This window comes from Macrobrachium nipponense, chromosome 37 (assembly GCF_015104395.2).
Source record: "Macrobrachium nipponense isolate FS-2020 chromosome 37, ASM1510439v2, whole genome shotgun sequence".
NCBI lineage: Eukaryota > Metazoa > Arthropoda > Malacostraca > Decapoda > Palaemonidae > Macrobrachium > Macrobrachium nipponense.
Window position 1 is genome coordinate 13,581,191 of NC_061097.1, and position 15,100 is coordinate 13,596,290.

The 15,100-nt window shown below is 42.4% G+C and overlaps 1 protein-coding gene across 1 annotated transcript in view; it reads left to right on the plus strand.

Moving 5' to 3' along the window:
- LOC135209026 (eukaryotic translation initiation factor 2D-like) overlaps window positions 1–15,100 on the plus strand; it is a 247,724-nt gene that overhangs the window by 193,293 nt on the left and 39,331 nt on the right. Inside the window, exon 10 of the mRNA XM_064241561.1 lies at window positions 13,567–13,653. Coding sequence (XP_064097631.1) covers window positions 13,567–13,653 — 87 coding nt within the window. The remainder of the gene's footprint in view (window positions 1–13,566; window positions 13,654–15,100) is intronic.

Here is a 15,100-nt window from a genome sequence, read left to right on the forward strand (position 1 = left end):
CCTGCCTCCCTCTCTCCCCCCAGGCGGAGGGAGTAGAGGGACGGGACAGACCCAGACTGGACTCGACCTCTCCGGCTTCTCGGTCCGGCCGGATGGTAAGGTGGGAGGGACTGGCCTTTCCCCCCTCCGTTGCTACCCCGTCGCTCCGTTGCTAGCCCGAGTCTGTATGTCCTCTTGCTCTTTCCCACCTTACTAGGGCTCCTTTACCACCGGAGACCTGGCATCCAGCGGAAAGGTGCTAGTCCACCCAGCAGGGTGGACCGGAACATACAGTCGGTCCCTTCTAACCACTCCGTCTCGCTGAGTTACAACACTCCGCCACGCACTGGACTTAGTCCGGTACGTTCGAGTTTTTAGGTTTAAGATCTATTATGTTAAACTATTAAGTTTATCTTAAGTACCTTAAACCATCCCCCCTCCCTTCCTGTCTCACCGGATCCCTCCGGGGTTATAGCCTATTCAGGCGATTAAGGGAGGGGTTATGCCCAAATTTTTTCCGAGCTCCGGCATGCAACGGAGTTCTTCTGTCCTTTAGCCTGTAAGTGATAGTCTTTAAGATACTCATGTGTCTTTTCACTTGCAGACCACCAACTGTGAGCATCCGGGATGCGCCGCCACACTTCAGGACCCATGTGGACACGAAGTTTGCTGGTCCCATGCTCCATGCGCGACTCCGCACGGGGACATCCAGGTCTGGTACCACGAGACGTGTACTATCTGTTACGATCTGGTGAGCCAGCTCTTAGACGGGGTAAGTATTCCAACTCCGATAACTGGTCCTCATTTGTTATAGTGCTTAAGTTTTTACATTAATCACTCTAACTTAAGGTAAAATTCAGGGGGTATTATAGCCCCTATAATTTTAAGTTACGCTTTAAGTTAGTTTTAGTTTTAAGTTATTCTTAAATCTAATCGATACCCTCTCTTCCAGGCCCCGGCTGTGAGGGATACCGCACTGGCAACCTTGCGGGCCTGGGTCGGCGGTTTCGGGAAGAACGCCGCCAAGGGTATGCCCTACATCCTTGAGAAGAGGTTGGCGCTACTAATCTTCCCCGGAGGCAAGGCGACAGGCTACGTCGACCCAGCAGAGGCGGCCCCGACTATCGCTTTCATCCAGCAACAGCTGGCTGCCTCGTTGACAGACCAAGGCCAGGACATCTCCTCGGAAGTCGCGACGCTTGATATCAATGTGGAACCTATGGTAGGTGTAGACGACCTGTTGGTCGAGGTAGGTAAGTTGGACACCCAAGGGATACCCTTGGGTGCAACTGGTTCTTCTACTCCTGCAACCTCTCCATCCTTCCAAGGCTTTACGGGTAATGAATTATATACTTCTCCTGACGCTTCAGTTAGACCCAAGGTCAAGGGTCAAGCAGTGAAAACCTTGACGAAGACGTCGTCGTCGTCTAAGAAGACGGCTTCGGCGTCATCCTCTTCTCGTAAGTCTCCGGCTAGGAATCCCGGAGCAGAGAGATCTAAAGCTTCTGGGTCCGGCTCTAAGTCCTCGAGGAATAGATCCTCCAGGGAGAGATCTCACACTCCAGCGGAGTCGTCAGTTCCGCTACCCTTGGTTCCAGTTCAGGGCCACCCTTCCACCTCCGCAGCAGCTCCGGCTTTGGACTCCAACGCTGGTCTGTTACAACAGGTGGGCGATCTGGTTGGGTCTCTGAAAAATAGCATGGAACAAATGATCTCTCGGTTGTCTGATAGGATTACCTCTCAGGACAACATTATAGCCGGACTGAGCCAAGCTCCTCTAGCCTCTCCTCCACCTTTCAGCACAGGTGGAGCCCAACTTCCCCCGTATGACTCTCTACCTCCGTTCTCAATGAACAACCCTTGGGAGAGTAGCGTCATACGCCCCCTTCCAAGACGGGCTCATCTCTATCCCGGAATGTGGAACTCGGAGGATTGAGGACTTCGAGTTCTACCCGGAAGACCTTCAGCCTCCGTTCATCGGCTACGCCAGGCTCACCGCCTCAGCCATGACTCGGGATGACAAAGTACCAAAGGAGACAGTCCTCTATTCACGTGACCAGGCTCAGAGAGAATGGCTCAGGTGTCTAGAGGACATGGATTGTTTCAACACGAAAATCCAACCTTTCAAGAGTTCGTTTACGATCTTTACGATGGAAGAGAGTACCCCGCTCCCTTTCCTGACAAAGATCGCGACAACTACTATTCCAGCAGCCCAGAATCCCATCCCATGCCTCAACTGAAGGAAGCAGATCCTACATCTCCTTTACTTCCTTCAGCCGGTGAATTGTGGGAAGACTTACCTAACACCTTCTCAGCTGGCAAACTCAAACCAGACTGTGCTATGGAGCAGTTTGGTGAGAAGCTACCTAGGCTTCCAGATAGCCTTATTCAGGCAGAATTCGATGCCAAATCGCGGTTAGCCAGGTCCATTAATTCCATGGCTATGACCGAGGTCGCTACCATTGCCTATGGGTCGGAACCGCTCTTCAAGCTTCTTACCAAATCTTTGACTCAAACGGTGCAGTCAGATATGTTTGAGTTTGCCACTGCTAGGACGAATTGTAGGAAACATGTCCTACAAGAAGCAACTATTCGGCACGAGCCGAATAGGTTGCTTGCGTCAAGCATCTGGGGAGCAGACCTCTTCCCAGAAGCGATGGTGAAGGAGGTTCAGTCAGAGGCTACGAGATTGAACCAGAGCCTTAAGGACCGTTGGGGTCTTACGGCCAAGAGACGACAGGATCAAGCCGGTAAGGGTAAGGCTCAAAGGAAACCTAGACGTTTCCAGCCCTACCAGAAAAAGCAGCCACGCTTTTCTCAGCAAGTTCCGGCTGTTCCCTTGGTGCAAACAGCCCAACCTTCCACCTCAAAGGCTCAATCGCAGCCGATTTATGTTATCTCCCCTCAGCCTCAGACCCTCCACCCTCTTACGCCCTCTCTCCGAGCCTACAACCAGGTCTTCGAGGGTCAAGCTTCACAGAAGTATGACCGCTCGGGTAAGGGAGGCAGAGGTAAGCGACCCTTTCGTGGGAGAGGATCGGGAGGTCCCTTTAATAGGGGAAAACATTTCAGAGGAGGCCGAGGAGGCTACCAGAACCAATGAGGAATTTCAGGTAGGAGGGAGGCTGTTTCACTTTCGCCACCGGTGGAACTTCAGCAAGTGGGCTCAGAGCATTGTGTCAAAAGGCCTGGGTTGGAGCTGGTTAGCGAACCCACCCCCATCCAGACCTTTCCGCCAACTTCCTTCCAAGGAATTGACGGAGTATGCGGAGGATCTCCTTCAGAAAGGAGCTATAGCGAGAGTCAAAAGGTTAAAATTTCAAGGACGCTTGTTCAGCGTGCCAAAGAAAGGCTCACAAAAAAGAAGGGTAATCTTAGACTTGTCCCGCTTAAACTTAGCCATTCGCTGCGACAAGTTCAAGATGCTCACGCATCTCGCAGGTGCGGACCTTACTTCCCCGTGGGGCCGTCACCACCTCTATCGATCTTACAGACGCTTACTATCATATCCCTATTGCAAGACACTTCCGTCCGTATCTGGGCTTCAAGATAGGAGACCAGACATTCTCCTTCAAGGTAGTTCCTTTCGGGCTCAACGTAGCACCCAGGGTGTTTACGAAGCTGGCGGAAGTAGTAGTTCAACAACTCAGATCGCAAGGGATTATGGTAGTAGCGTATCTCGACGATTGGTTGATCTGGGCCTCAACAGTCGAGGAATGCAACAAAGCAACACTGAAAGTGATTCAGTTCCTGGAATATCTAGGCTTCAAGATAAACAGGACCAAGTCAAGACTCACTCCAGAGTCAAACTTTCAGTGGCTAGGCATTCAATGGAATCTATCCTCCCCATACTCTGTCGATTCATCATCCAAAAAAGGAAGGAAATAGCGAAGTCAGTCAAGCATTTCTGAGTCACAAACTGGCATCAAGAAGATCTCAGGAAAGGATCCTGGGTTCTCTCCAGTTTGCATCAGTGACGAACATCCTAATGAAAGCCAAACTGAAAGACCTAACCAGAATCTGGCGCTCACGAGCAAATGTCAGGTCCAGGGACAAATTATCCTCAGTCCCTCTGATTCTAAAGAATCGACTCCGGCCGTGGGCGAAAGTCAAGAACTTGTCGGTGTCAGTGCCCCTTCAGTTTCCTCCACCAGGGATCACCATCCACACAGACGCTTCATTAAGCGGTTGGGGAGGATATTCCCAGTTCAAGAAGGTTCAAGGAACGTGGTCACCTCAGTTCCGCTCAGTTCCATATAAACGTACTGGAAGCAATGGCAGTGTTCTTGACTCTAAAAAGGTTACGTCCGCCAAAGTACTCCCACATAAAGCTAGTCCTGGACAGCGCAGTGGTAGTACATTGTGTAAACAGAGGAGGCTCCAAGTCACGTCATCTAAATCATGTCATGGTAGCCATCTTCTCCCTGGCGGACAAGTTCAGTTGGCATCTCTCCTCCACTCATATAGCTGGAGTGAGAAACGTCATAGCAGATGCTCTATCCCGATCAGTACCTCTAGAGTCGGAATGGTCACTGGACAACAGTTCGTTCCAATGGATTCTTCAGAGAGTTCCAGGTCTACAGGTGGATCTCTTCGCATCTCAAGCGAACCACAAACTCCCGTGTTATGTGGCCCCCAACCTGGACCCTCTGGCCTATGCCACGGACGCCCTGGCTCTAAACTGGAACAACTGGGAGAAGATTTATGTCTTTCCTCCAGTGAATCTTCTCATGAAGGTCTTAAACAAACTCAGGACATTCAAGGGTCAAGTGGCTCTAGTAGCCCCAGACTGGCCGAAGAGCAATTGTACCCTCTCATTCTGGAACTGGGTCTTCGCCCTCTTCGGATCCCCAATCCCAGGCTCTCCCAGTCAGTACAAACGAAGACTGTGTTCGCTTCCTCAGGGATTCTCAAAACCCTAACTTTATGGATTTCATGAAGTTTGCAGCGAAAAGGGATGCGAATATTGACCCTCAGAATATTCTCTTCTTGGAATCCGATAAAAGAGATTCAACTTTGAGACAGTATGATGCTGCTGTCAAAAAGTTAGCAACCTTCCTGAAAGAATCAGATATTAGGATCATGACAATCAATTCAGCTATATCCTTTTTCAGATCCTTATTTGAAAAAGGCTTAGCAGCTAGCACAATTACGACAAACAAGTCAGCCTTGAAAAAGATTTTTCAATTTGGGTTCAACATAGACTTGACAGATTCCTACTTCTCGTCTATTCCCAAGGCGTGTGCTAGACTTAGACCTTCTGTAAGGCCTACGTCAGTATCATGGTTCTTAAACGATGTTCTAAAGCTGGCTTCAGAAACCAATAATGACACATGCTCGTTTATAATGCTCTTAAGAAAAACCCTATTTTTATTAAGCTTGGCCTCAGGAGCTAGAATTTCAGAACTGTCGGCTTTATCCAGAGATCCGGATCATATTCAGTTCCTTCCCACAGGGGAAGTGCTACTTTCTCCGGAACGTAGCTTTATAGCTAAGAATGAAGATCCTTTGATGAGGTGGGAACCATGGAAGGTACTACCTCTTCCACAAGATGTATCTCTTTGCCCAGTTTCAGCCTTACGAGCCTTTCTATCTAGGACCTCCTCATCCTCATCGGGTCCTCTCTTTAAGAGAGAAAAAGGTGGCACTTTATCTAATTGAAAGGCAGCAGGCAACAAATCCTGTACTTCATTAAACAAGCCAATCCTGACTCTTTCCCAAAAGCACATGATGTCAGGGCAGTAGCCACCTCAATTAACTATTTCCAACATATGAACTTCGATGAGTTGAAAAAGTATACTGGATGGAAATCGCCGACAGTGTTCAAACGTCATTACTTAAAAGTCCTTGGAAGCTCTGAAATTTTCAGCAGTTGCAGCGGGGAACATAGTTTCCCCTGACTCTAACTAATCTTTAGTAGAAGATCCAGTCCTCCTTTCTACCTGCCTCACCCAACAGTTCGTCTATTCCTGCCTTGTTCATTTACGGTCACCTTGTGTCTTAGCTGCTTTTATGATGGTGTGGTGGGTGTCCCTTATTTTTTTGCTAGGGACACTCACAATTGATGATGGATATTGATCTCGTGGATGTCATCTCCTTATTTTTATGCTAGGAGATACATCTTATTGTAATAATGGTTACGGTTTTGTATATTAAGTCATATACATTCCTTTATATATTATTATTGTTGAGTTTGTTTTGTTCAACTTATTATGTTAATTGCTCTAGAATTTCTTGATACATAGCTTTACACAGATACCATTTTGGTACATATATGACATATTACTCCTGTATATATGTAAATTACCTTAAGTTAAGAAATATTATTAGAATTAAGTGTAATTTAAGCAATATTTCTATTTTGTATCACTGTGTATATGTATCCTTATTAGCAATTATATTCTTTTACTTTTATTTTATCTTTTATTTGAGACCTCTTTTTATTTTGTTGATTTTGTTTACAATCTTGTGCTATTTCTCTGGTACGATTTCGCGCAGCGACACGAGCTGAGCCCAGAAAAGGGATTTTGACGTAAGGAAAAATCTATTTCTGGGCGATTGGCTCGTGTCGCCAGCGAAATCCCGCCCTACCCATCCCATCGCCAAGATTGTCTGCTAACTTCAGGATGGCCACCAGAGGCGCAGCAGTCGGCAGCATGGATGGAGTAGTAGTAGTGAGTGCTGCCCACTCTGTGGGTCGGCTCTCCTCTTGGGGGATTTTGTAGTGGGAGAATTCTATTGGCATTTGGCTCGTGGTAGTGGTCTCACTCGCCATAGTGTTCATACCGACACCCTCTTGGAGGGTGAGCGAGTCAGTTATACTGACCTTTTTCTTTATTTATTTATTCTCTGGTATGTGTTAGTACATTTACCCTAGAAATAATAGATTAAAGGATATTTCGCTGGGCGACACGAGCCAATCGCCCAGAAATAGATTTTTCCTTACGTCAAAATCCCTTTTTAAGGTATAATTGGTGTTTGAACAATTGAAATAAGCAATTATAAGCAATTTTAGAGGGGGATACCAACTTACTGCAGATTTCAGGTTATCGCGGGTATTTGGGGTCCCTTTCCCCCGTGAAAACCGTGAGTCAACTACTTTGCGTAACTTTATTTGCTAGACAATATATGGCAGTTTAAAATAAAGGAATCTACCTCTTGTGAATACTGTGTATAGTAATGGGAAGTTACTTTGAAATGGAAGAAGCCATCACTGTATAATAGAGGTAGCCATTATTCTGACTGTCATTTTGTAATGTAAACATGAGACTGGAGATGTAAACAAGTGTCTTTTTTATTAATATCAATATTTTTTCTCATCCTGCATGTCATCCTTTGCTTCTTGGTGTGCTTGCATATATTTTTAAAATGTATGTGTGAGTCTGATTCTGATGGAAATGCCAGATACAATTGTTATGTGAGCTGGAGTGTGTGTGTATCTGTTTGTGTCTGAGGGGGATTAACGTCCCCCATGGTACCAATCTTCAGGCATAATTTTGAGGAGTCAGTATCAAGGAATTCTCTCCTAGTTGGTCATGGCCTGAACAGTGATCACTTGCAATTAGATTGTAATTATCAGTCTCCAGTATTGTTTGTGGGCTAATTATCATACGAGTTGATCTTCAGTAAGCAGTGAAAGGGAATTTTTCTTGGTTGCTCTAGTTTGTTGTGCTCAGAGCACTGTTTTAGGGTATTTTATGTTGCTTATTTTTTATGTTGGTCATTTGTGTTTACATTTGTATTTTCTTGAGAGATGTCAGTCTCTTGTAGCTGACTGCATGTAATGGTATATAGTGTACTTGTAATAATTTTTTCATCAGTGTTAATTTTTGTTGTCTACCATCCATTACGTTGTACACTTCATACATATTTTTGTGGGATTTGAGAAGGAAAGGGTTTACAAGGCAAGGTGAGATAAGCAATTTGTTGCCAGCATTTCTGCTTCTGCATCAGTGTTCTGTGTTGTGGTTGACCTTGGTTAAGGTTAAAGAGCATCAGTCTTCTAGTGATGTGCTTTTCACTTGCACTTCCCACTATGCGTGCTTTTACCCAATGACAACTACTTGCTAAACTTACAATGCTCTTAACCTTGCCTCCATGGTGCTTGTTCTTCCTGTAATACCTCGATCAGACTCCTGAATTTTGCTTATGTGTGTCCTGATGTTAGACACTTATTTCACACACTTGAAAGGTTTAAAGTTTGCTCATGAGTGGCCAAATAGGACAGACTGCAGTGTTGCACAATGTCCTAGAGACCAAACATTATTTACATAATAATCAGCACTCAAACCCCTCTCCACCCAAGCTAGGACAATAAGGAGCAAGGCAGCAGCTGCTGATGATTTTGCTGTATATGTATGGGGCCTCTCAAACCCCATCCTTAACCCACAGGGATAGCAAGGTTGTGTTGCTTGTGAATTCTGCCTAGCCATGAGTTGGGATTGAGCTATGGACCACCACACATTGAAGTTAGGTGAAACCACTGAGCTACCATTATTTCCTCCATGTGTGGAGTACTTTGACCATCTTTGTTAGATATTGCCTTGATTGTATGTACTATATGCTGCCTGCTGTGCCTGACATGCCTGGCGTTCCTGCTGTTCCTCCTATGTGCATTTAGTTCTAATTCTGCCCTCTGTATATGCATTGCCTCTGTTACTGTTGCTTTTGTTCCCATGTCACTGCTATTCTAGAATTGTGTGCCTCAATCATTTGGAGATCAGAAGGTTCCACAGCTGCACCAGGCAAACTCTCCCACATTTTAGTTGTAGCCAAAATGAAACTCCTAGCAGGTGAAGTATAGTATTAAACCTGATAATAGAAAACAACAAACTATTTGTGGCAGCAGCCTACCAAGTGTTGCAAGCAAAAACAGTCAAGTCAGTTGAAGATAAGTGCAAAGAATGTTTGTTGTTGTAGTACATTTTATGCAGCAAATGTAGTAAACTTCCTTTGAGTCTATGCCACAAGGCAACATTAACCTTTAGCAAAATAAACTTGACAGAAGACAACACTGTCCAAGAGTTTGAGGTGAGAGTCAGCACTGGAAGGCCTCACTAGAGAACAGTATTCCAAACAAGAAAGATGAGAAGAGTTGAAACACTGAGTGCAAGATACCAACTTTTTGAGAAACAGGAATCAGTGTTGAATATATGATTTTCAAAAGCCAGTTTATAATGTAATGAAAAGTTACACATAAAATCTTGAAAGTTACCGATATTTAAATCTGCAGTATTTAGATATAAATTAGCATGCAAAGGCTAAATTGTATATAAATCAGTATGCAGTCTAAATTGTTATAAATCGACTAACAATCATACTTAGCAATTTAGAAGGGTTAAGTTTCATGCTCTGACTTTTTGTTATAGACTTTTGTTATAGATCACAAAAGTCCATGAACACTGCCTTGAGAAGCACTTGAAATACATTACTAAGGATACTATACATACTGGCTATCAATACTATACATACTGGGTTCTGCTTATTCAAATTTTATTTGAAATATTAATAAAAGCTCTACCAATTCCCAGTAATCTTACCTTGTAGATAAGTTGTTCATATTCACATGGTCAGAGGTTGCACTAAAATCTAAAAGAGCAATGCATGCCTCTGCATCCTCATCAGGAGCATTCTGGAAAATGGCAGTTATTGATGAGCGCATCATAAGTACCAGTGCCTTTTGTGAAATCAAAACTGTAATGATGGTAGTGAGTTATTACCTTATAAAAACCTACAAAGATGCTTAGAGAGCAGCTTCTCAAAAACCTTAGAAAAAATATGGGAAATTGAAATTGACCTCTATTTTTAGGTAATGCAGTAATTTTTCCCTTCCTCCTAACAGAAGGAAAGCTTGCAAGTCTAACTAACCTTCTAAAAATAGTAGTAATCTTAGGAGTAAAACCAGCAGGGTTTTTTAAAAGGAGATAAATATCGTGTTAGGGTCTGTGCCATCAAAATTGTAAAGGCCCAGAAGCTAGGTTTTGACTTCTCTGGACCTGGAGGGTATTGAACATAACTTAGGCCCTGGAAAACACCAAGGATTCATCACACTGATTCCTCACAAAGACTTCAGTCAAAAGTTGTGCCTTCTGTTTAGGGCAGTTTATAGCAGTTCCATCAGCTCCTGTAAGGGGAGGCATGCTTGAATCAGCTCCATATTTGGAGTGATGACTTAAGGGTAAACTACCGTTTATGGTTATCATCGCTGGATAACACCTTCACTTTAAGCCTCAGCTCTAATAGACAACCTGAACTTTACATCTAAGCTCAATAAGATTACACCTCTAAAAGTCCTAGTGATTGTTCTGCCATAAATGATAAGCTTCTTTTTGCTCATGGTAGGCAAGCTGATATGCAAGATGAAATTGGAGGATCTATTAACATTGCTCCCTAAGCTCAATAAGATGGTTCATACCATTCCATTTGACTTTGGATTTCAAGTCGTATACGTTTCTTGAAAAACTAACTCATGGAACAACATGACCCATTTCCACAATTTTAATCAAACTATGATTAGGTGAGCCCACTGGCAAACCTACTCCACAAGATACAATCCATGTAACATCTGTGACCAGATTGGTGTGAGGTCATTCACTAACTCCTCATAGGAGGTACAAGGTAGTGCTGTTAATGTTGTTTCAGCACTGAATAACCTCATAGGTCCCATCCCAGCTCTTGGCCTTTGGCCTAAATCCTATACTCTATTCTATTCTATTTACAAACTGCTCACAACCAGAAACAGTGTGAAAATCTAAAGCAACAATGCCATGATTATCTGTGGCAGAAATCAAATCTAGGCTGCTTTCATCTATGAAGGCTACATACATAACTGTTGTTGTAGATAGACACTCGGAAGTCATTAGCACGTCCCTCATTGAGCGAGATCAGCAGGCCTCTGTCAGTTATGTATCAGTCTATGAACCAAGTAAGTTTTGCCAAGCTAAGGTAGTCCATGTTTGGTTATCTTCCATTTCTGGAGAAGGTAGTTCAGTTAGTTCTGCACAGCTCCTTCACAATGAAGTCCTAGCAAGAGCAGCCATCAAAGTGTTGGCTGATCATATGTTTTGAATTACAGTGGTCCCCCCCGTATTCGCGGGGGATGCGTACCAGACCCCCCCGTGAATAGTTAGAACCCGCGAATGTTTGGAACCCCTATAAAAACAGCCTATTTTGTTAGTTAAAACTCAAGAAAAACCCACTAAAAATTTTCATACATGGTTTTTTTAATAGTTTTATCACAAAAAGTGCATTTTATGATGAAATTCATCAAAAAAACCAGGAATTTGTGGATATTTACCATAGAAAAATACTGCGAATGCGCGAATTTTCTGCGAATAATGCAGGGAAACGTTCCCGAGAGAAATCCGCGAATGTGAGAGTCCGCGAATCTGGAGAACGCGAATAAGGGGGGTCCACTGTACTCACCCAGTCATAGCCTCAGAGAATGTAATGATAGATCTACTATAATATCAAGATCCAGGTCTCTGAAAAGTTTACATTCGTTTGGTTCTTTAGCACTCAAAAATTTTATTCACATGCAACAACTTAACACCCATTAACTCACAGTTGGAGTCTCACTTCCTTGGTCTGATCAAGAGACAACTTGCGCCAGGTTTGTAGCATACAGAAAGATGCACATCAACTTCCTAGAATTGAAGTCAGTATTTTTAGGCCTCCAAGTACTTGCTGCCAAAGTAGAAGGATTGGATGTTGTGGGAGAACACCATGGTTTCATATCTCAGAAACCAAGATCTGAACACGTGTATTATTGCTTAGCAATTGGTATATGTAGGCAGAGACCAATGACATAAGGATCATGCAGAGGTTCATTCGAGGAAGATTGAATGTCATGGCAGACAGCCTTATACAAAAAAAAAAAGGTGTTACCATCAGACTCCTGAGGTTGCCAAGGTACTTTGGTAACTATGGGGTTGCTTCTGGTGGACCAGACTTAGAATAGCAACCTGTATCTGACAAAGGCCAGATCAAGAGTTGGTACATGAGGGGAATATTAATCAGGTGTGCAAATCGTATTTGATATGATTACTGCCTTCCTGCATTTCCACACCAAAAGAGTCATCTGCAGTCAAAGGATATAATGCTGTCCTGTTATAAGTTGTAACTGCCTGTCTCTGCAGTCAAAGGATACAGTGCTGTCACGTCACAAGTTACAAAAGGGTATCAAAGTCACTGCTTCATAAGATCTTGAAAGATTTATCTATCATTTTGAAAAGGAGTTGCCATGTATTATGATTCAGACACCCAAGTGGGACCTCATGCTGGTGCTTTGTAGTTTTTCAAAGGTATCCTATGAACTTCTTTAAGACTTCTTTCAATTTTTTTTCAAGTGAAGAGTGATTTTTAGCTGGCTTTAGCATCATTGAGACATGAGCAAACTCCATGCCTTATTAGGCAGTGTACCCAAATCAGAGGTTGGTCTTCTTTGGGTCTGTGTTTGCCTTTCCAACCTTGTTTTCTGTTACGAGATAAAGGGTCTATTGTTTTACCCAGTGAGAGCCATCTGCCTGTAGTTAAGAGGTTGAGGCATCAAAGAGGTGAAGATTCCAGACTAGTGTTCTTATCCTTGGGCCAATGGAAGACATGTCTCCAAGAAATCTGCATCTTTCTGGCTGAGGTGTCATTTCTTGAGCCTATAATGATACTTTAGAAGATGATGCTAATCAGGTAAGAGGTACTGTTCATGGGATCAGTGTCATCAACTAATTAGCCTTTAAAAGGAATACATTACTGAAATTTCAGCTGTTTGAAATATAAGTTCTTGGAGATGCTGTTCATCATTGCCAATTTTTATCAAAAGAGTTATGATGCACAAGAAGATGCATTTGTACTTGTTAAGGCTATTAGTTGCAGCAGAAGTTTCATCAGTTGTGGAGGATGCAGTGCAATCTTGTTCTACCTTTTTGTAGGTTTTTAACCAAGTCTCATCCATACTCTGGATACATAGTCTGGTGGGGTAATGTATTTTATGTCTCAATTATATGGTTTGTTATGCATTACTCTTTTGATAACTTGACAAGTACATACTCCTTATTTTCATCTTTGGATGTTTCCACTTCTTAAGAGTACTTTATAAAAACTTCTTGAGCCTTCGTACCTGCTCCAATGGATCTATCAGACCCTTGTAAGAAAGCTTGGCTTCTTAGCTTACCCTAAATTCCATTGTAAATTTGTGAAAAAAAACTAATCTTGTTATATAAAACACGTTTATCTTAACAAACCCATCAATTGCTTGTGGAGTGCTCACCTCCTATCCCTTGATTCTAATTATGTATTTCACTTCCAGCTTCTGCGGATTTGGAAGAGATCAGTTGGTACTTATGACTGAGCCATAGTGTGCATGCATAAAGGTAGCTCTTATTTCTCATTGTACACATGTATAGGAAATAAGGAAGTACGTGTCTAGGGGCAAACAAGGCCACAGACAAAGGCTCAAGATTATTGATGGATTTGTATGAAAAAATATTTCATGGTATAAAGACCTGCTTTTTTTTAGCATGTTTGAAGTAGATATTTTAGTCTGGTCATGCTTTATGATGATCTATTTCTGAATCCATATACTACTTACAGTAAAGGTGATGTTTTGAGTACAGCAGATGTGAGAAGAGTGGTTACAGATTACATAAGGAAAAATAATTTGCAAAAGGAAGGTGACAAGTAAGTAATTAACAGTTTTTGTTCGATTTTTAGTACGTAATTATAGGTTTACGAAGTAAGTCACATAAAAGTAAAAAAAGTATGATAAAAGACTAAACATTTGTTGGAAACATCAGTCCCTTAAATTTGCCTATTTTTTGGAAATTATATATTGTAATTTTTGAAAGAGTAGCCGCTGCTCGTCATCAAAGGAGTTACACTTTCAGGCCCCCCCTTCCCCACTCAGCTTCATAAGGCAGACCAACCAGTTACAAATAATTCTCTAATAGTTGGTCTTGGCCAGAATAGTTCTTGTTGGAATAATGATAGAATATAAAGGACTCGGGACACGAGGGCTCTATCTCCTGTCATAGAGTCCTCCTATCCTACAATAACTGTCTCTGCTCTCTGTGTGACCCACTTGCACAATTGTGATAACAGCATGTGTTGACCATCTTCTTCATTACACTGGTCTGTCCATGAGTTCACTTTTCCCAAGGTTGTGCCCCGGAAATCATGTTTTAATGCATATTTTTTTATCATCACGTCAGTCAAGCTAAGCATTTAGTTATAAGACCCAGCCAAAAGTGTAATTTCCTTAAAATATAAATTGGGATATCCATTTAGTTTTGTCTTAATTGAGTTAAAAAGTATGTGTGAGTAAATCCTTGAATGCAATGTTACTGTAGTAATTGTGAATTAATACATGTATTTCAATACATTACTTTGTATTATTTTATGGACATGACCCACTGACCATGTTTCCTTACATCATAGTACTATGGACATGAACTTGTGGCCTTGTAGGCTTGGGTTAATTTGAAGTGTTTGCTGCCTATGCAGTGATATCAGTAGTTAGCACATGGTAGTTGTATTTACCACTTGTTCCTTTCATCACTACTGGGCTACTATTACACATTACGTATCTGTGCCACAGCGAATGGCTGCCTGCTTTGCACCTGTGGAAATTGCTCATAACTACCTGATATGAGCCAGCCCCCAAATGTATAAAAAAGAATTTGGTTGGTGGCTGGAAATGTGTAAAATATGCAAAATGCTTCATATATTCTGCATATTACGAACACAGAAGTTAGGATTTCTTTAAAGGAAAGTCATGATAACATTCAAGGACCTCAACCTTATTATTAAATTTACTTTAATTAATTTATGTTCACTAGCATCTGTAAAGTAAAATAAATATAGAATTCCATAATGAAAACATTTCTTATATTATGTAGCATTAGGTTTTGTGTAGAGTGATCTCAAGTGCATAATCAAACCTCTTTGCAATAATAGTTATTTACTATGAGTGCAAATTTGTAACTGCATGTGCCAGAATATGATCTTTTGCCAGAATGGATAGTATTAAATATATACGTACTGGGATTAAGGGGGCTGGCCGGAACCCTTATGTAAGGGGGTATAGGGTGAAAAATGCAGTCATGAAAAAATTCATGGAGCTTCATAT